Source organism: Phalacrocorax aristotelis, chromosome 2, assembly GCF_949628215.1.
Source record: "Phalacrocorax aristotelis chromosome 2, bGulAri2.1, whole genome shotgun sequence".
Lineage (NCBI taxonomy): Eukaryota > Metazoa > Chordata > Aves > Suliformes > Phalacrocoracidae > Phalacrocorax > Phalacrocorax aristotelis.
In genome coordinates, this window is record NC_134277.1 from 69,642,437 (window position 1) to 69,663,294 (window position 20,858).

Sequence of the window (20,858 nt, forward strand, 5' to 3'; positions counted from 1 at the left end):
CTCCAAATAACTGTCAAATAGGTTTAAAGCAAATAAAAGTGGAAGAAACAAAACATTTTAAAACTAAATGCCTTCTTTCACAGACATGTCAAGGGCTTCCTTGACATTCTCTTCTCATGGGATGTTACCCTACTGGTTCTCCATTCAGCCAGAAAATCCCCCAGAAAAGGCAGGATAAACAAGACATGATCATTCTGGCATAAAACCCATAGAATAATTCCTTCACATGTAACTGATAATTTTGTTAATACCTGAGGACTTTTTTTTTCTCTCTTACTGGTTATGCCCATTTTTCTATTGCTAATGTCCTTGAACTAAATAGAGATAAATTACACTCGTGGACCTGCTTGTGCCTGTAATTTCAAATAAAATGCATATTTAACTCTGTTTCCAGGTTGCATATGTTATTGCCCAATGCGAGATGATGTCCTCTAGGACTGATGTCCCTCGCATAGCTGCAAATCAAAGGGCACTTGTTCTCCTTGGGGAGAAATAAATCTACTCTGTCCAGTGCCAAAATCAACATGAGGCACGCACTGCTGAGGGATTTTAATAATCCCAGATCTCATGTTGTGCTTACCGTCTGTACCCTCCTTTGCTCTTCACTGTGGGGGCTGATCTCACTACCTTTATTTTACAGGTGGGCGAGCTCAGGGAGGGGAGGTGACCTCCCCAGGGGCACCTGCTGAGCGGTGGCTGCACCTGGACAGCGTCTAGGTCCCCATGTCCTAACCAAGCTCTCTTCCTGGTGGTGGTGTTCCCTTGCTTCTGCAAAGGGCTTTATGCCTTCCCTACCCAGGTCCCTCTGAACTGCAAAGGCCTATAGCTAGGGTCTTGCATTGGGAGTCCTCTTGTTCCTCCAGAGCTTTCTGACTGCAGCCAAGGGGTCTTGGGGACAGAGGTGGATGCAAGCAGCGGACATCAAGTACTGTGATTCCTTGGCAACACGTGGGAAGAGTACATGGCCCTCATTTCCTCAGTGCTAACAGGGAGTGCTTATGGTACTATAAAATTAACTGTGTTTGTTTGTCAAAACTTAATGACCTTTACAAGGCCTGGTACCTACTTAGTAGAAAAGCTGCTGCTGTTGCGTTATCATACAGCTCCAGGAGCAATTGGTAGGAGCTTGATAACACATTGGTACTGATATAACGGATAGGGAGGAGCTGGTAGGGTGGTGGCTATCATCTTTCTTTCCTTCTTTCTGCTTCATTCAGGACATCCCTAGCTTTTGGGTCCTGGGGCAACCATTCCTTGGGTTTCCTTTTTTTCCCCTCTTAAAATTTAAAAACTTTGGCAAAATTCAAGATAGCTATTTGTGGATTTAAGCTCTGACTTAGCTCTCTGCATTTGTAGGAAGGGGATTTAGGAGAGATTTATTGGTTGCCGAAGCTTTTTTGGAGTCAGCATTACTGCTGCTATCTCCTTCACCTGCATATGAACACCTACCCTGCCGCTCAGCCTGTTTAGTACTCCTCTTCCCTCCTTCATCCAGGCCACGGTGTGTAGAGCCCAAGCCGATGACCTCTTCTGCCTTAAGAGGAATAAGGTGTCAGAAAGGGTTATCTTGCCTGCGGGAAACAGGGGATTGCAGTTTTCGTTGTGTCCTTAAAAGTGGAGAAATGTCTTTTAATCAGGGATGCGTCCCTTTGAATTTTTTTTCTTTGTATAAACCTAAAATTACAGAAGTATAGACTTGGGTGAGGTTTTTCTCAGTGTATGATATGTTGCAGGTGTTGGTAGATATTTTTTTTTTAAATGTCTTCCAGATGCATATTTCATAAATAAAACTGAGGCTTGAAGTATGTCCTATGGCCTGGGGTAGTTTCCTGGTAGAATTAAATTAGGTTCATTTTTGACTGTTATATTCTTGTTGCTACCAGTTTAATACCATCACTCCTGCCAACCAACCCCTTCCAGATGAAAACGAAAAAAAAAAAACCACCTGTAAAAGTGTTGTGTTGAAACAGCAGAACAATATAATTTCAATTAATGCTGCTAACGGGTACTTGATAATGGGCTTATATGCAGGAAACAAAGTCACATAAATGTCTTCTGTTGCTTAATAGCAATTTTGGATGGAGATGTAATGGAAGTAAGGAGCTTCTTTCAACCTTTATTATTTAATCAGTTCTCTTCGGTGATCTTGTCTTTTGACAGACTGACAAACACATCTTGTGCTGTAATGTCATTCATGCTTGGCTTCCATAGTAATGATGTATATCTACATATAAAAGCACTCCTCTAGTCATTTTTGAGGACTGTACAAGCTATTTGCTAACAGTTTTTGGCATAACAGTACTGCTTTATGCATATGCTCTGTTATGTAGCACAATCAACCTAATGTCCAGTGGCTTGTCATCTGAAAAGCCCACGTACTGTTAATTACCATCATGGTGGCAACACAGAGCATCGTGTGGTATAAACAACGACTGTTTCATGTGTGTTTTTTTTTTTATTTAGAGACAGAAAACTGTTGTGGTTTTGCATTACGAAATGAGATCAAAATAGCATTTTCTTTATGACACCTATCCTTAAAAAAATGGAAGAGAAAAAAAATTTTTCTCTTATCCCAGAGAAAAATGTTTTGGCCCGTTTTGTTTTTAAATTATGTTACTACCATGAAAACCTAGTTCTTTAGACTCTAAGACAACCATGTCATGAAAATAGGCCTTATTTCCGAGGCGTGTTGTCTGTTTAATATGTAACGTGATACCTTGTCATGCTGTGACAATGTGACAGATGGCATTTGCACTATAAAACTAAATTATCTTTTGTGCATAGCTGTACCACTGCTAAATACAGTAACTCTGTACAGTATGCTGATTAATGCAGACTGTTGCAGATGTTTTGGAGATACCAGTATGTTTTAACTTGGCATGCAGTGATGAATGGTTTTATTTAACATGCTTACCAAGATTTTGGTCGTGTTTCTGCACGTACTCTGGCAAGTAAGGGCGTTTTTGGTAGAAGATAAATTTAGGGTTACAGACAATGGGATATGAATTTGTATTGTATTGCAGCTGTTTGTCTATTACTTCTTGAAAATTGATGAGGCTTATTCATTAACAGTATTTGCAAGTAAAGTTGTGCATGAAGCTATAGCTCATAATACACTGTTAAGTCCTATAGTTCTTAGATGGAAGGAAAACAAGAGGTGTATGTTGAGCCATCAGTTTATTATATGTAGACTTTCATGCAGAATATTACCTGCTTGAAACTAAGGGCCAGAGTAAATATTTAAAGAATTGAAGGTAGTAACTTTCTCCCTGTATACTTTAGGCATAGAACTCGTTTGGTAGTCTTCCACAGTACGGTTATACCAAGGAGTTTGTCTGTCTTCAGGTAGCACAGACTTTTCAGACTAAGGTGTGGGATGGTTAACCCCTTACATTGCAGTTACATTTGTGGCAACTTTCCTAAAAGGGACAGTGCAAAAAGACGAAAATAACTATTTTTGTTTTTTAAACAAAGCTTTCCTTTGCGACTCCCAGGACTGCACAGATGAAGTTAGGATGGGTACGTTACTCTGTAGGCGAACAGAACTTTAGCTTTGTGCCTACGTAACTACAATCCATGCTATTGCATGCTCTCATAAATAACACTGCCGTCCCAGTGTGGCGAGAATGTTGCTTTTTAAACTACTTGTAATGTGTGTTTTTTGTTTTACCAATTGCCCTGGAAACTGGGCCTTTGTACCAGCCCAGAGCGGTTCAGCTTGCAGGGATCAGGGAGGAATGCAAGGAGGGGGGGTGCCGAGGGGGAGGCAAACCCAGTATCTTTTGGCAGTGGGAAGTGGGTGTCTCTGTGTGGTCAAGAAGCTCCCGGGAGCAAAGTTATGTGTTTCACATAGAGCCGAGATCTGCAGCCCTGGTCCCCTGCCCCGAGCTGTTCGGATCGGCTGACGTTAGGTGTTCATCCCATATAGGAAGCTGTGAACACAGTCATGTTGAAATCCCCCTTACTGAGGTCAGTTAATGCTTTTTGTATCTTTGGCTTGTGTTTGTGTGGTGTTGACTGCTGATTTTTCTAATGTGATGGCTTTGTGGGTTGCCTCTGACTGCAAACTGACTGGAAATACAATTGAATGTATTTCTTTTCCTAAGTCGCCTTATGACTGGGAAATGGCAAACTAAAATAGGTGTTGCTGTCCTGTTGTAAGAGCATGGAAGTGTTCATGCTCAGATGCCTTGTTGGCATTAGAGTAAGTGATGTAGAAATAGTGTTTTGGAAACATTGTGGAAGTCCCTTCACCCAACCACTGTGTTCAACTAACCACGTGATACTGAGCTTTGTTTGGATGCTCCCCTTTGGTTTCCTGATTATTCAGTAACTTTAATAATGAAGAACATACCAGTAACTGTAATCTCATCTATTCTTAAAACCAGCTAACTAACCCCAAACCCTCTCTTGCATTTTTTCCATCTTCCCTTATGTTGCTGCTTTCTGCTTCTCTTTTCCTCCGCTGTTTTCATCCTATGTATTTATACTTACACGGTGTTCTATTGCACAGTGCATTCCCAGGTACTGTGATTTTGCATCACGTGTTCAGGTGCTCCCAAGACCTGCCCCGCACATGCCTGTCAGCCACCTCTCCAGATGACCAGAGATGGGTTAGATCATGGCTTGAAAATAGAGTTGTAGATTGCTGCTAAGAGTGTGTGTGTGTATCACCAAAAATGGCAAGGTTAGCAAATCTGTACTAATATAAATTAAGCCCAGCCTCTACTGGAACAGTAAGTCTTACTTGCTAAACTATTATGAAAGGTGATCTGCTTGAGTCAGTGAAAGCCTCCTGATGTAGACTTGTTTAAGCAGATTTCACTGTTCTTTACACACACAGTTTTTGGTGAAAGGGACATGGCCTTTGCTGGAGAAGGCTCAGCAAGACCTCCACTCAGTTAACAGCTACAGTCGAGAAGCAAAGGGGAAGGTGAGATTCAGTGGGAACAAGAGGGACCACGCTCTACAAAGGTTGTAAAACCGTGGTATCCGGATTCTGTCTGGATCACCCTGGAGGGTATGGTTTGGCTCATTGCAGAGCCCTTCCTGCGTGTGAAAAAACAAACAAACTTGTAGCAACAGGCAGATTTGAAAACATTGAGTGTGGAAGGCAAATAAAAAGGAGGTGATAGAGGTCTCTCTAATAACGTCTGGGGTGCAGAGGGCAGAAGGGGCTGTTCAGCTTTCCCCAGCTTGTAGCAGTGGGCATAATACTCACATTTGCTGCTTTTTCTCAATGTGGTTAGAAGCTGATAAGTGGATTTTTTTCTTTGTATTTTTAAGCAGCATGTTACTAAAATTGCAGTTTGCTATCACAGCTTATGCGGAAATTTAAAAAAGAATTAAGCAAAACTGTGAAGTTGACATTTATGTGGCTAAGATACATTTTAGAAAGGATGTTAAGATCTCTGTTTCAGTTTTAAGCTACCCTTTTTAATTACTAGGAATTAGTAATTGGCCTTTCTCTTAAAGTATTCTAGTCTCAATCAGTTGGAGCCAGGACAGTGTATTTAAGGGACCATAGATGTCATTTGATATGTGAGTTCCTGTATTTCTGACTTAATTAAATAATTTGTTATTAATGACTTAATTGAAGCAGTGTTTATTCAATGACTTTGAGCTGTTCAGTGTTTCAGTTCCTTTTAAACTTTGGCAGCAAATATGCACTGCTTCACTCTATATCTGAATTATTATTTCACGTAAGTCATTTTAATATATGAAATCTTACACTGACTTATAATCCAGGTTGCTGCACTTTCAAATATAATTTTAATGAGGTTTAGTTTTTTAAAAAATATTAAAAATCTAATTTTACTTTTAAAACAAACACTTTATATTACAGGAATCAAGTCTATTTTTATCAACCCTTATTTATTCTGCCTAGTTATTCTGGCCTTGTGGTTGGTCATGAGTCCAGCTGCCAGAGAAGGCAGTGAGAGCTGGGGCTGAGGTGAGCCTAGTGGACAAGGGGCAGGCAGCTGCTGCCAGGTCTCCAGCAGCTGGGAATGTAACTTGTCGCAGGCTTTGCCATGAGCCAGGGCTCGCTGGTACCATGATTTAGATGTTGAAGGACACAGCCATGGAAAAGCAGCAGAGGAACTATTTAACCCTTTGATTTTATTTGGCTCTTGATGGCTTGCTGGTTCCTTGGCTGTTGCTGGTATTCTGAAGTAGCCAGGATTGAAGAGTGGTTCAGCTCTTCAGACTATATAAAAGACTGTTTTCTTGTTCAGTTGCTTTTCCCTCTTTACGTACATACACACACACACGCAGTACTTTGCTTTTAAGAAACAGGAATGCTTGCTGCTTCCTGTAACTTGCTTAACTTTGGAGAGTTAACCCACGTGAATTGATGTGTGCCAGACTCTGTTCCTGCAGTCCACCAGCAGACCGGTGTGTCCCATCAGCTGCACCGTTTCCAACTCATTCATGGTGATGGGGGTGCCCGAGTGTCACTTGGCACAACCTGTAGGGTCCCCACCCAACCCCACCCCATCCTGGGGCCTCCAGACCCTCTATAGCTCCTGACTGATGCACAGCAGAAAAGATTGTGGTTTATCGCAGTTAGAGATGGCAGGAATGGCGTTGGAAGGAAAAGGTATCTGGGGGCAAACTGAATGCATTTGACATAAAAATGACTGAGTGGCAATAAACTTTATAACAGCCTACTTCAGCATGTGCTCTCTCTTCAGTGCTTGGAAGAAGGCTGTGGACTGTGGCTGTCTGTTTCTTTCATCACTTCAGAGTGGATTTCGCAATTATGCTGGCCCTGAAGACCTGTAGAACATGACACCCGTTCCCATTATTTATCAGTATCTCTCATTTGTAGTTTCACGACTCTGTTTTAGGGCACTTGTTTTAATTGGTTTCAGCTGACGATAGCTAACTTCAGTTAACTGCAATATTACTGTGTTTTGGGATGGTGCTGGTTATGCTGAATAATAGTAGACAAGCCTATATTTTTCCTTAAGGGACACAAATCATGCATGTCTTCCAAGTGCATGATGGTTTGGCAGGGTGAAAGGAAGAATAAAAATCACCTTCTAAGTGCGTGCAAGTTGACAGCCCAAAAGGTGATTTTCTTGACTCATATACTTCAGGTTGCTGGGTTTTGCATATGGCAAGTCTCCAGAACAAATATTGCTTTTGGAAAGCCTAATCAAATTCTGCCTTAAGAGTTAAGTTACTGAGTATCAGGCCTCAAATGATATGCTTGATTTAGACTTCTCTGGAGTTTAAAAATTGTAAATTTTATCAGCAGTGGTTTAATGGAAAAATACAAAGCAAAAGTTGAAACTTTAAAGAATAAACTTGGGCACTAGGGCTTCTAGTGAGGCTGAATTCAGCATAGAAATATAATCATTTAATGTTTTTTAAACTGTCACCTGCATTTCTTTGTGAATGCTTTGAAGGGATGCTGTCACCCCGTATTGTATCATTGCGTTACATTACAAACCTTGTTGTAGTATCATGTGCTGATACTGAAATTTGTATTATTTGTTGGGTTGCAGTTTGAGATCTCTTTAATGGAAAGGAAGTATCAAAAGGAATTTAACAAAAGGGGAGTGAAAATGTAAATTGGGTCATATAGCTTCTCCCTGACACTTCTTCCCTGGCTAGAAAAGACATTTTGATGCAAAAATTGGTGTTTAGTTTCAACTTTTGCCAAATTGAGCAACCAGTTCACTGCATTCCACCCACCCCCCCCCAAAAAAAAAAAAAAAAAAAAAATCCAGGCCTCTACTTAGTATTTTAAAAACAGCGCACAAAAACTGCAGCATATGGCCACCATGTAGCCACTTCTGACTAAAGTCAGTAGAAATTTGGTGTAGTTCAGAATGCGTAAGAGCAAACTTTGGAAAAAGAAGAGGGTGATATGATGTAGTGATATGATACAGTCTTTGGATTAGGCTGTTTAAAAATGGGCAATCGGAGCGATTAGATTGGAACCTGAAGCACTGAAAGGTTTGAGAGCCTGCCGGCAGACGATGTATTGCACTCAGTTGTAGTGCCCAAGCAAGCAGTGAGTAAATGGCCTTGTAGGGCAGGAGTATGTGGCCGTGGCCGAGGTGCCAGTACTTAGAGCAGACAGCTTGCCAGAGGAGGTGCCTTCCTCTTGCTCTGGTTATGCTTTGGTGTCTCTTTCAAGCTGAGCTTGGTTGAATGCTTGGTTATGCAACAAGTAAGTGCATCCATGGTGCTAAGCAGTAGTTTTTCTAAAAACAGAGGTCTGAAATGTAGCACTGATGGGAAAATTTTGAACTGCTGTTATTAGTCAGCATTTTTGGTTTAGTACTCTTAAGCCTTGCTGCCCAGCTTATCTTGGAAGGCATCAGCCCCCTCCCTGTTTTCTAAGGTGCAGTTATAGAAAGGGGGACTGAAACAACCAAGGGAGGGGAGTCCTACCAGTGTTCCTCTGAGGAAATAAAGCTACAAAACAAAGCTTTGCTATGCCATTTGCAAAAGAATTTTGGTGGAGAGATGGGAAAGCATTCTCCTGGATAAAATTGCAGCTCGTCTGTTAATAAGCTCTTAAAACACGGAGTAAATACTGAGCTGATAAAATTCTTAATAATTTTCCTCCCTCTCATCCCAGACCCTACTGAAGAATGTTATTAGTTTAATTCTTCCTTAAGTCTGAGTGGCTTCGCTGTCTGTCTGCTGTTGTTTGTAAGAGCCAAATTATATTATTCATTTGAGTAGAATATGCAAAATTTATTAAACATTATGCTTGTATAAAGCCTAATGCTTTCTTCCATCTATGTGACTCCGCTTGCCGTAGTATTCCTCCAGGAGAGAAAAGGTATAAAAGGGAAGGCAGCTGTGGCAGACATTTCCCCTGCCTTGTGTACCTTTGCTGGCAGTGTGGAGTTTCTGTAGTTGAGTGACATTTGGCTGGAAGAATCAGAGTTGAGAAGCAGGTGTTTGATGTTCACCCCTTTGGGATTTAAGATTTTTTTAAAAAAGATCATAAGTTGCAGTAGCTGGAAGCAGCAGAGTGAAGAGCAAGATGACGACAAATTGACCAAATGGCAGCTTAATTTTATATTGATCTACAGAGAAATACAAAAGGCTCTCATCTATGCCAGTCAACAGGAGTTCTGTAAAACAGGGATGAGTTTATGACTCTAAGCTGTGTCCCTTTTTGAGTAAGGGATATGACAAGATTATAAATACAATTGCAAACACCTGTAATGTAGTTATTTGGGATTGGGGGCTTACAGTTAACGAAATCGGAAACACACAATCAGGCAGGTTCTTACTGGATACCTCCATGCAAAATCAATGTCATCAGCGTATCTCTTTGCAAGATCATTTCTTTGGGCGTCAACTCTTTGCTGTTAGTGTCACACGTGAATTTTTTATAAAATCCATTTGGCAATGGTAATGCAGGTTTTGAATATTGTGTACTACTTTGTCATGTTTGCAGGACTTCTCACTAATGGCCCATCTAAAGGATTAGGACCGGGATCAGAACAGCTGGAGAATGAGAAGGATGATGCATCGCAAGTGTCCTCAACGAGCAACGATGTTAGTTCTTCAGATTTTGAAGAAGGGCCCTCGAGGAAAAGGTCAGTAGTGCATTATGATTAAAGTATAGCCTTTCTGCTTTGTCCCTTTCATGCTATAAGGTTGTGATTATGTTATCAGTAGGGTATGGTTGCACATACTGCCCTACCATAAACAGGCTTTCCAGAGAGGAGTCCTTCTAGTAACACTGAGGATATAGTAAAATTTGCTTCATCCATTGGTATAGATGTTTCTTATTGTTTTAGAAAGCATTGAAAGGCAGTTGTTGTTTTGCAGTAGGTAATTGCTAAATGAAATGCCTTAAGACTATCTCCCCTCCTGCCCTCCCTCCTCCTCTGGCTTTGGCCTCTCAGGGTCATGTCAATACATATGGGTGTGTAATTTCAAGGAAAGCAGCACTAAAGTGGTTAGTGTTACTGTTGCTGTTTTTAATTTTCTGTGAATGAAACCGTATGAAGTTAAAAACCAAACAAACCCCAAAAACCCCAACGGATGCTTCTGAGAAGAAAAGCTGTATAATAAGGCAGTGTGGTGGATATCTGTTGTAAAGGACTACTTTGAGATACTGCTGTAGCAAGCTGCCTCCTGTTTCCCAGAAGTCAGATATGAGGTTGTTGTTGAACTCTTACGAGTTCTTATCCTGAATGTGCAAAATGTGGGTTAAAATCATAGGACTCAAGCCAATCTATTATAGAAAATATGCTGAGAATGCAGGAGGCTGGGAGTTGTCCTCTGTATGAAGTGAGAACCAAAACAAGCTGTCTGAAAAATGCCATTTAAAAGAGAGAAACGGAAAATGCTTTCTCAACCTTTTTCCTCCACACTCCCCATCCTAGTCGTAAGCCAAAAAGAATGGTAAAATAAAATTCTTGTAAAGAAAAAAAAAAAGTATTCCTACTTTCTGCATTACCTTATGATTCCCCTGAGAAGCCTGATGGAGTGATGAGAGTAGTGCTTTCCTGGACACCCCCCCGTTCCTATTCCCATGTCCCCCACCCCTGGTCCCTGCAACTATTTTCATCCCCTGAGAAACAAACTCAGTCTAGTTCATGTGGTCACTTAGCTCCTCCGGTGTATCAGAATAAAATTTGTGTTACCTTTTATACTGGTAGAAATTTTGTAAGGCTTATTGCATCCTACTGCTGGTTGGTGGAAAGATATTTGTGTGTTTATTTTTGGATTTATGGGGTATAACAGAGGCTGAAAAATTATTTCTGCTTATAAATTTAGGTGATGTGCTGTAGGTGCGATCCTGGCAGACGGTGGTCATCGTTTCATGGCATTGCTGCAGCTGCTTGCATGTTTTCTTAAGGAATTTTTGCTGCCTCCTGCACTTGCTTTGTCCTTTCATTCCTCAGCTGTGCTGACACACCATGAGTAGGTTCAGGGCGCTGGTTAGGATTAAAAATAATAGCAAATGGAAGACTTTTTGCAAGGGCTCTTTATTCTTTACCTGCATGAATTTTCATCTCTTGTTTACAGCATGGCTTCAGGAGCAGCCACCAGTGCCACCAAGGGGGCATCCCTTCCTTTCTTGGGGCTGGCAAGGGGCAGGAGGGCTTGACCCTTACGCTGTCGCTGCTTCTGGTGCCCTGCGCAGTCTAGCTTCAGAAATGAGTGGGATTGCTACATCACCATCCCAAGAAACTGCATTTGAATATCACTGGCAAATTTGTTTGGGTTGGTTTTTTTTTTTCTTTTGACAAATATTTGCTAGGTTTTGGCTGTGGGAATTCAGACACTTGAGAAGCAGCTGGGTGGTTCAGGCCTAATAATAGTGAACTCAGTCCCTTTGGTACTTTTAGTGTTAAAACCAGAACAAACCCCGCCTTGTGCCCCCCCCCCCCCCCCCAAAAAAAAACAAAAAACAAAACAAAACAAACAAAAAAAAACCCAGAAGCTAAGATGAAAAATATAGCTTTTGTGAAAGACAAGGCATCATTTCAGTTCTCCTTCATGCATCATGAACTGTTGACATAATATTACGCTTGTTGCTGCAGTTGCTGCGAAGGAGAATTTTCCTGTTTTGTTTCCATTTATACCCAACATAGACTTTTATCTACTTTTTTTCCTCCCCCAGCTTCCTCTTTGCAGAGAGACTTCTGGGCTCCTTTTCTTAAGCTGTATTGCAGCATGTCAAGTGTTTTGGTGTCTTCCTCTTGTCTCCTTTGAGTTTTGTTTTGTTTTGTTTTGCTGAATATGTAATGTTTCCTCAGTCAGGGTCATCTTGGGGTCCCACAAAGTGTTGTGCCAGGAATATTGGGTGGACAAAGGATATGCAGGAGGATGGTATGGGGGGATGGGACTGAAATGGGATCTATGGGCTCGCTGCCTCAGCTCATCAGGTTTTGAGAAATTGTACCTTCCTTGTCTTCCCCCTGGGCTTCCTCAAAATCAAGCTTCTCAATTGTCTATTGAGCTGTCTGTACAACTAATGGCACTCTTGTACTAAAATACACATTTAAACACTGTAGCTTTAGCATATACTTCATCCAGTTTTTTTCCCTCACCAAAATGAGTATTTGTTGTCTTGAAATACTGTGGTATATAGCTGGTGGTATATGCAGTGAAATGGTTTTAGGGATTGGTGCACTTAGTGAAGCATATGTGTTTGGAACTTGCTTGATATGTAATACAGTGAGTTTTGAGTACCAGGTTTCCTGGGGTGTTTGAACCGAGCATACATGTAAGCTACTGTTTAGGTTTTCATGGGTTGTGGGGTTTTGGTGGAGTTTTTTTGGTGTATGGCAGGAATGTTTCTTTTGGAAACTTGAACCTGTTACCTTCTAGAGGAATAGGCCACCTCTATTTCGCACCAGTGATGGACGCAAAAAGAGTGCTAAGTACGCATAGTAAATAAGGGAGGCTGTTGTAAGGGGCTCCAGTTTGTTTAGTAGTTTAAGGCTCTGGTTTGACCTTGCAGTTCTTCAGTGTAATGGCAGGCTGGTACTGTGGAGGAAAACAGTTTCTTCCCTGTTTCTTCTTCCCTCCTCTTCCCAGCTGTCATGTCTGGCAATCTTCTGGGCTCCAGGTCAGTCAGTTCAGTGGGCTGAACTGGCACTATCTTCCCCCTGCTAGAACAGGTTGAATTATATAAATGGAGTAGGGAGATGGATTCATGTGTGTGTTTAATTTGCATTTGTTGTTGATTCAAACTCTTCCAGTTTCAGAGATGATTTGCACAAGAACCTGGATGAAGAGCAGGTGCCAATTCTTGTAGCAAGCCGAGTGGAGGGCGAGTTTGCTAGCAGTTAGCTTTGCCTTATCATCCCACTATGCCAGCCATCTCTGGTGTAGTTTTTCCTTGGGTCAAAACTAAGCAGTGGATGCTTCCAGTGTGTTATTGGTCAGAGGACTTAGTTGTAGATAGGTAGGTACTGACAAGCATCTGTGGGAGAGGTAAATCCCTACCAGCCTGTGTGTTGACCAGTGAAGAGATTACTGCCGAGTATTCTGTATTTCACTCGTACATGCCAAGCTGTGTAACACAACAGTAGAACCCCCAACCAAGTGCTGCTTCAGGTTTATCACATCTATTTTTTTTTTCAGTTTCAACCCCTCTCCTAGTAGCGTAACTTGATTGAAGAACCACCCATGCTGTGAAGAGAGCATCACGATGGGAGGAAAGAGATTGCAGTTCTGGTGAAAGTATGCTGATTTAATAAAATGCTGCAGATTTTGTTCAGAAACTCACTTGGATACTTTGTCTGATAGACCAGGCTTTTGAACACTGTGGCCCAGTGCTGTTAGGCTTCAAATGGCTCCAACTAGTCTTTGTAGGTACTTGGTCAGTAATTAACACCTTTGCTCTCTGGTGACTGAAGGAAGCATCCTACACAGCCAAGTTTGCAGCCAATGGGGAAAGTCCCACCTCCATTTCTTTTTTAAGTGTAGGGTTTTAGATTGCAACAGAAACCATGGAATAGTACTAAAAGTGTGCAACCTACCATTTTCTGATGCTGCATGTTTCAGCTGTGATAGCTTGGGTAGTGATAAGGAGGAAAAGAACTGTGTGTACAGCTTTGCCTGTGCAAAGTCTCCAGATCAATCAAAAAACTGTAAGACCTACTTACAGAATAAATGGGGTTTAAGAAGGATTGGTAGTGGCAATAGTGGCAAGCTCAGGAGTTCAAAATACTTAAATTTGTTGGAGTTTCCACTCAAAGAACGGACAGTACTTGCTTTGGTCTGAGCTGTGTCTATTGCAAGTGACCAGGTCTGGGGGGAAGCAGAGGGTTAATCCTCAGTAGTAAATACTACGTTCAGCCAGTAAAGAGGTGTCAGTGTTATTCTAACATTTGGCAAAAGCTAAGCATTCAAATGTTACACTGAATCTGTTGTGTAATGGGCTGCTGTCTAACTGCCATGTAAGTGAGAGCAGTTGCTAGTTTGTTCAGTGGTTTTGGGAGAGATGAACAAAAGCGCTGGTATGCAAGCTTGATAAACTGTCAGGTTGGATGGTATTCACTGAGTGAAGACGTGCATTTTTAAAACTGCTGAAGGAGGATAAGTATAATTTCAGTGTAGCCGCGTGCTCTTGGTATGAATCTCTAATTTCCAGCCATGAATCTCAGTGGAGAAGGTCAATAGGTAACAAGCCAAAGGTGTTTGAATCGCGGTGCTGAATGCTCGTACATTTTTATGGGCAACTCTTAAAACTACAGCTACTGGCAATTAATAACAGTGTGCAGAGACAGCTATATGTTTTTTAGCAACAGTTGCTCACCTTACCCAAGAAGAGATGTGTGCCGAGCAGATTTGATGTGACAGCATGTTAATCTTTGATGATAGTAGGCTACTGCTTGTTTCCTGTTACTAATCAGGTGGCTACTCATTTAGACGGCCCCCTTCCCAGAAGTGCCCGCAAGGGATTGCCAAATGCACAAATGCGTTTATTTTTTTATTGTAAAGTTCTGTTAATAGAAGGCTGTGAGCAGTGGGAGGAGGTTGACTGATTTTAATAGTGATTAAATTTTAAGTTTGGGTTTTTTTAACTTAATGTTAGAATATTTTCTCCATTAAGGGGGACAAAGAGGTTTGTTTAGTTTAGAAGAAAACTAAGGTAGAAGAAACTTCCCCCACCCACCCCTTGCCCCTCCTTGCAGGAGTGGCAGAGCTGGCATGCGCAGCTCCCAGAAGACACTCTGTCCACTTCTGCTACAGGGAAGGTTGCTGGCAGCAGGAGAAAGGGACAACCCACTGGGGAGCAGTAGTGTTTTAAGCTGCCACAGCTAGATTGGCCAGAAATTGCTTATTAGAAATCTTCTGAGGCCTTTAATTAATACAGCAGCTTTTTGCTAATGGTCTTGAGCATGTGACAATCAGAAGTGCGGTTGTGTGCTACAGCAAAGCCAATGTGTGGGATGTGCTGCCCTTTGCCTCGTGCTAGCTCCCTGCTGTCTGCTCCATTTTCCTGTTTGCCTTTTTTTTTTAATTTTCATTTTTAGATGCCAATTTAACTCCCCGAGCTGGCTCACTGTGGGGCAAGATGAGTGTCAAGGTTTGTCAAATGAAAAGGTGGGAAGGCAAGTACACTGGTCTCCTTTGGCTAGTGGCTGCACAGCTGCTAGACTGGCAAAGCCGTATTGCACCCTCAGCACAAAAAAAGCCAGTCAAGGGTAGGCAAGCTTCTGTGTATTAGGCAAGCTGCTAATTTAAGTGGTTTCTTTTAGTGATATATCCTTTTCAACTTGAGCTGCGAAAGACTTTCTTGCAGCAGAGCTGTCAAAAGATTGAGGGGGCTCAGGGTTGGTTTGTTTTTTCTTTCTCTTTTTTTTTTGTCAGATTGTTTTTATAGTTAATAATGAACAGTGTCTTCAGTACTAGACTTAGCACCTTCCATGTGAGATGTAAAACAAGGTCAATCCCATTCCCACATATGTAAGTTTGTGAGGGATTTCTACTCGGTATTGTAGGTGATGGAGAAAGCAGTGTATTATGACTCCGGTATGAAAGCAGGAGACTGCTCATAATATCAAAGTGTTTTTCCAGGACCTTTTTAGTGAATAGTCTTTTCACTAATTGAAACAGTATATGATGTATTTGTGTTCAGCTGTTGCCTGCTACCACGTAATGTAATCCCACCTATCAACCAGGTGCCTCTGTTATTTTTTTCTAATTTCAGTAGGCTATGCAAATCTGCACTAGTTATTTGCTTATGAAGAACTACACTGATCCACAATAAAACCAAAATGGCAGTAAGATTTATGTATAATAATTTTTTTCTTTTACCCCCTCTGGAAATTCTGGTATGAGTGGAATATATTTTTAGTGCAGCACATTTATATTTAAATAACAGGCCTTATAAACAAAACAATAATAGTTCATTGGAGTGGATTTGCCCAGGAATAGTAAATAAAACAGATTATCTGCTTTATAATGCAAGTCAAGGAGATCATTCTATGTAGTTTGAAAAGGAAAAAATCAGGTGATTAATGTTCCTTCAGTATTTTCATAAGGAACAAACAGAAGTTGTTGACATGGATTCTTCTATCCGACAGGCAAAGATATAACAAGGTACAAGAATCTGGGAACACTTTAACTTTGTGGGTAGACAGCTATGTAAACAACTTGTCCAACTAGTGATTTAATAATTATGAAGGTATGATTTATAGCAGCTGAGAAGTGTTAAGCAATGTCCGATTCAAACTTGCTTTTCCTCACCTGCCGCCTTCTCCTGAGCAGTTAGAGTTGTAGGAGGAGGTCTTAATGACCTTGAGCTTGGGCTCATCCCCTAAGGAACAAGAGGATTTTCCAAAGCCAGGCAGGACAGGTCCAGTTGTTTCTGTGTTTCTCTGTATGGCAAACACTCTTTCAGCTGCTTGATAACCCACCCCTACTGTCATTCACTTTATTTGTATGTCTCACCCCTGTGTATGGCAGGCCAGGTGTTGACTGCTTAAATACCAGGGAGAGGTTGCTCTGAACTGATGTAGGAAATAACTGATTCTGTACTGAAAGACATTTTTTCCAAGTAAATTTGTGCGTTGCTGTGAAAGGGTTTTTTTTTTAAGGCTCATAAGCCACTGTCTATATAAAACTCTAGTCTCATGTTTGGGTTAACGTAACTGTTCGCTGTGTTTGACTTCTTCTGTCATTTTCCATGTTGCTTGGCCTTCTAGTACCTTGACATTACAGCTCAGCTACTGACTGATGGCTGAACCCAGGGCCCAGGCTGGGCCGCTGAGACCTGGGGGAGAGGAGCCACCTGTCCAAGCTGATCCTTTTTAGAACCTTTCTGACTTTGTTCCTCTCTGAAAATTATCCTCTATTACTTTCCTGCCCAGAGAGTAAGGCGTTTCTGGACAACCTACTTAGGTGGCATTTTAAAAAGAAAGGTTGGTGTTAAAACCATTTTCAGTCGAGGATTGTGTATCTGGGCAGCCAGCAACTGTCTTTTCTTCCCAAAGCCTCATGCAACTTCAGAAGAAATGTTATATGTGGTGGGATATTCCCAGGGATTTTGTCACACCAACACAGAGGGACTCATTGCTGTGCCCTTAGCTGTTTCTGGTGGTTGCTGCTGTTCCAAAGCCAAGCCGCCTCATCCTGAATATCGGAAACATGGATAACATGAAATATGTATGTTTTTTTGCTCTAGGTCATGTTACCCTCGTAGGTAAAACGTTACATCCTCACCAAAGAAATATTGAGGCCCATGAGGTATCCTACAGCTTTGTCTGCACACTCCATGAATCAGTTTCCATCATCCTGCAGCATGAAGGTGGGGGGGAACCCCACCCCAAACATTTACATGTATTACAATTTAGTGTCTTTCTACTTATTCCTTCATTCATAATTCACCCAAAATGAATTTAAAATCAAAGACAGGAAGAAAAAAAAGGCATACAATTGTATTTTGAAGATCAGGGCAATGCTATGATTTTTTTCTGTTACGTTCTTTTAAAAACACGGGATCCTATTCTAAAATTTTGATTCTTAGATATTAGGTATCCTAGCATTTGTAGTGGTTTTATTCTTTTGGAGAAGAAGAGATTACTTAATGAGGAAATCATTCAGCACCATGAAGTATGGGTAAGGTTTCAGAATTAAATGAAACAGATCCAGTTTCTTGCATAAAATTAAATTTTGAGCTTAAAAAGATGTCAACAGATAAAAATATTTCTAGCAAGAATAAAAGGCCAAGAATGGAAAAGCAGAAACCTGTTCCTTAAATAAAGATGTAAAATGCTGTAATATTTGGCAGTAAGTAATTTGCTGAGATTAAATTTAGTAACAGTTTTATGAAGTAAGGCTGGTCTTTTGAAGGATGAGGAAACAAAGGCTATGTGCAGAAAAGTAGAGCCTGAAGATCCTTGATACTTTCTACTTTGTAGTAACAGTGGGCTCCTAATCTTTTAATTCAGTTTAACATTTGGAATGTAAGGTTGATTTACCGGAAGAAATTTTTTGTTCTGTTGTGGTAGGCTGGACATGATTTAGTATGCTGCGTTACTACAGCTTCTCTAGTCTCCTAACAAGATCTGTGAAGATATTGCTGCTAAGCACGGGAAGACCTACTCTGTGTTTTAACTAATATTTAAGCAAACTGGTGATGGAAGCATCTAGTTTCTTTTATATGGGCATTTAGAGATTTGCCCAGGGCTGTTTGCATACAACATCTCTTCTGCTATAATTCTGACCCAAGTGTTTCGTATGTGTGCTGAATTAAAAGCCAGCCTGGGCTGGAATAATGTTGTTCTATGTGCTCTGCAAAGATAATGATGTTAAAAAACCAAACAGAGCACTGCTCCAATATTTTCAAGTGGAAATGTATCCTAACATTGAGTTTTAAGTTTATTTGGGGTTTTTTTTGTATCTTTATAAGTATTTGAAGATTGTGTTTACACTGTATGCTGGTTTGGCATAGGCTAAACTATAGGAAATCTTATTCTCTATTTGTTCCTGTGGCCGATCTGGACAACGTGTGAGTGGAAGGAATATGTTCTTGATGTGTTCGTTGCAAATGGCAGCATGAGCGCGGGCTACTGCTGATTCACCAACACTGACCGCAGTGTGGGTGTCAGTGTTGTTATGGGTCAGATCAAAGCAGATGTTATTCCAAGTAGGGAGTGGGTCTCAAGACTCCCAGATGGATGAAAGAGGTGTGGGGTGGTGTGAGCACTGCTCAGAAGTAGGGCAGTCCTCATCACCGTCATTGAAGCTTGGAACTTTAATAGTTTTCTAGCTCTGAACTGAGTTTAAAAAGCATAGATTTTTTTTTTTAAACTGTATATATCTTCTCTGGAATCTTTTCAGATTCCGGTTGATGGGAAATCACAGGCAGTTATATATTTGGCCTAGCTTATGCTGGTATAGTGTCTTTTCCTTTATTTTCTTCCATTGATGCATCTAGTTGCACAGGATTTCCTGAGGGAAGCTAATATTTTTTTTTAACCTGGACATTTGTATTTTTACTATTTTAATGGTATGTTTATTGTTAAATAATTTGTACAGTAATGGCCATGTCATCATTATGTTTTGATTTTATGTTTTTCTTCTTTGCTTTTCGCTCTTGGTATTTGTTCTTGGCTCTAAATAAACTAAAGCTTAAGGGATCATTGACCATGTGGCAAATTATTTGCAAGTTTTGGTTTGTTGGTTGTTTTTTTTTTTTTTTTCCCCAGTTGTATTACAGCCTATTTCCGCTGGTAGCGTCATTCTTTCAGCTTTCAGACAAGCTATCCCCTGAGTTTCCTAATGGTAGTTACTATGGAGATGACTGTCCACTTTTCCTCTTCTCCTGCCTTGCCCTCCTCCTTTTCTGGAGCTTTTGCAGCTGTTATTTATCTTTTCAATAAAGTAAGTAGATTTTGTACAGACCTCGTTTCTAATATCTCTTCTGTTACAACATGTCATTTGCCTGTAACACTTTCACTTTCATTAAATCTTGTAGATATTCCTTTATATGAATGAAAAATTTGGGGTATGAGTAGAGAGTGAGGAGATCCCTAGTTAAAAGAGTCGCTCCTGGAGCTACTATCTGATTTGATCTTTCTGTTCATTGGAGTCATAATTCTGCAAAATTAATTAACTGGTAACGTGTGTGTGTGTATGTATACTGAGTGTCTAGGATAGCTTTTAGAATTTATTTATTTTAAATGGCAGCTTTTGGAATTCAATATAAACATATTCTGGTGCAAGTTAAAATTTCTCTGATGAGGAAATGAAAACTTGAGACAACACATCGTTAGCCTTTTAAGTCTGAGAGACTTTTCTTTGCACCTCATCACAACTTTGATAGCTCTTTATACAGTTCATTATATTCCAGCTTTAACAGAGAAACATGGACGTTTGGGTAGTTGGCTATTCTGCAACAGACAGGATATTTTCCTTTGTGCATGTGCTATTGCCCCTTGTCTTGGGGAAGCATTGTTTCTGTTGGTGTCAGTGGTTTGTTGAATGGCTTAGAGATTTGAAATGTGCTCTCCAGCGAAGAAGTTCTACCAGAAATACCTGGCTGAGAGAGCTCGTGTAGCTACACTGCTGTTTTGATGAACGCTTGTTTCTTACAGTAGCTGCATCTTCAGAGGTTTTCCTTCTTTCTTTAGGGACATCTTGCCCTAGGCGATTATGAATTGCAATGTTGCACTGTTTTCCTTTGGCCTGCTGAGCACTGTCATCTGTGGCTTTCCACACTCAGGAGCCTACTGAGAAGTCCCTCTGTTTTACAACTGCATAAATACCCTACCTTGGGCTGTTGGTCAGATAATGCAAATCACTTTGCCTCCTGCTGAGAGTGTTGGGTTGAAATTACAGCCTAATGGCCCGCTTTGCAGCCAGGGGATAGATGGTAAGGAGAAGCATGCTTCCCCTGACCCCATTTGTGCTGGCTTTGGCTCTGTTTGCCACCTAGCAAAAGCGAAAGCAGATGGTTTTCTGCTAGGTTAGTGGGACTGGTCTCAGGGACAGATCCCCTGGGCACCTCAGTGGGCGCAGCAGAGGTGGCTGTGGGGAGAAAGACAAAGAGGAGGCGCATCAAATCTCTCTGGGTCGTGGCAAGCAGCCCCGATCAGCTCAGCCCTCTGCGGTAACATTGCTGTCGGATTTAAGTAAGCCAACACCTTGCCTCTTTTGGTCATTCCTTTTTCCTGGTGAGGTGAGGGAGAGACTCAGAAACCCTTTGCTTTTTGTCTTCTGTGCTCTTTTATTATGCCTTAGATTATTCCTGGCCCTGTGACAATTTGTTCTGCAAGTTGTCAAGCAAAATGTGTATTTAAAAATAAATTACTCTAAAATTTTAATCAACTCTTTTTTTAGAAGGGAGTCTCATGTTTTTCTTTTGCATACGTCTAGTTTGCTGTGAAAGTGAGCAGCTGGGACTT

The 20,858-nt window shown here is 41.0% G+C and overlaps 1 protein-coding gene across 4 annotated transcripts in view; it reads left to right on the forward strand.

Annotated features, from left to right (window-relative positions):
• JARID2 (jumonji and AT-rich interaction domain containing 2) overlaps nt 1-20,858 on the forward strand; it is a 226,433-nt gene that overhangs the window by 116,655 nt on the left and 88,920 nt on the right. For all 4 annotated transcript variants that reach the window (XM_075083958.1, XM_075083957.1, XM_075083959.1 and 1 more), the window contains one exon: nt 9,434-9,575. Coding sequence is in view for 1 of the 4 variants with exons in the window: in XM_075083957.1 (XP_074940058.1) it covers nt 9,434-9,575 (142 nt within the window). In the remaining 3 variants the exon portion in view is untranslated. The remainder of the gene's footprint in view (nt 1-9,433; nt 9,576-20,858) is intronic.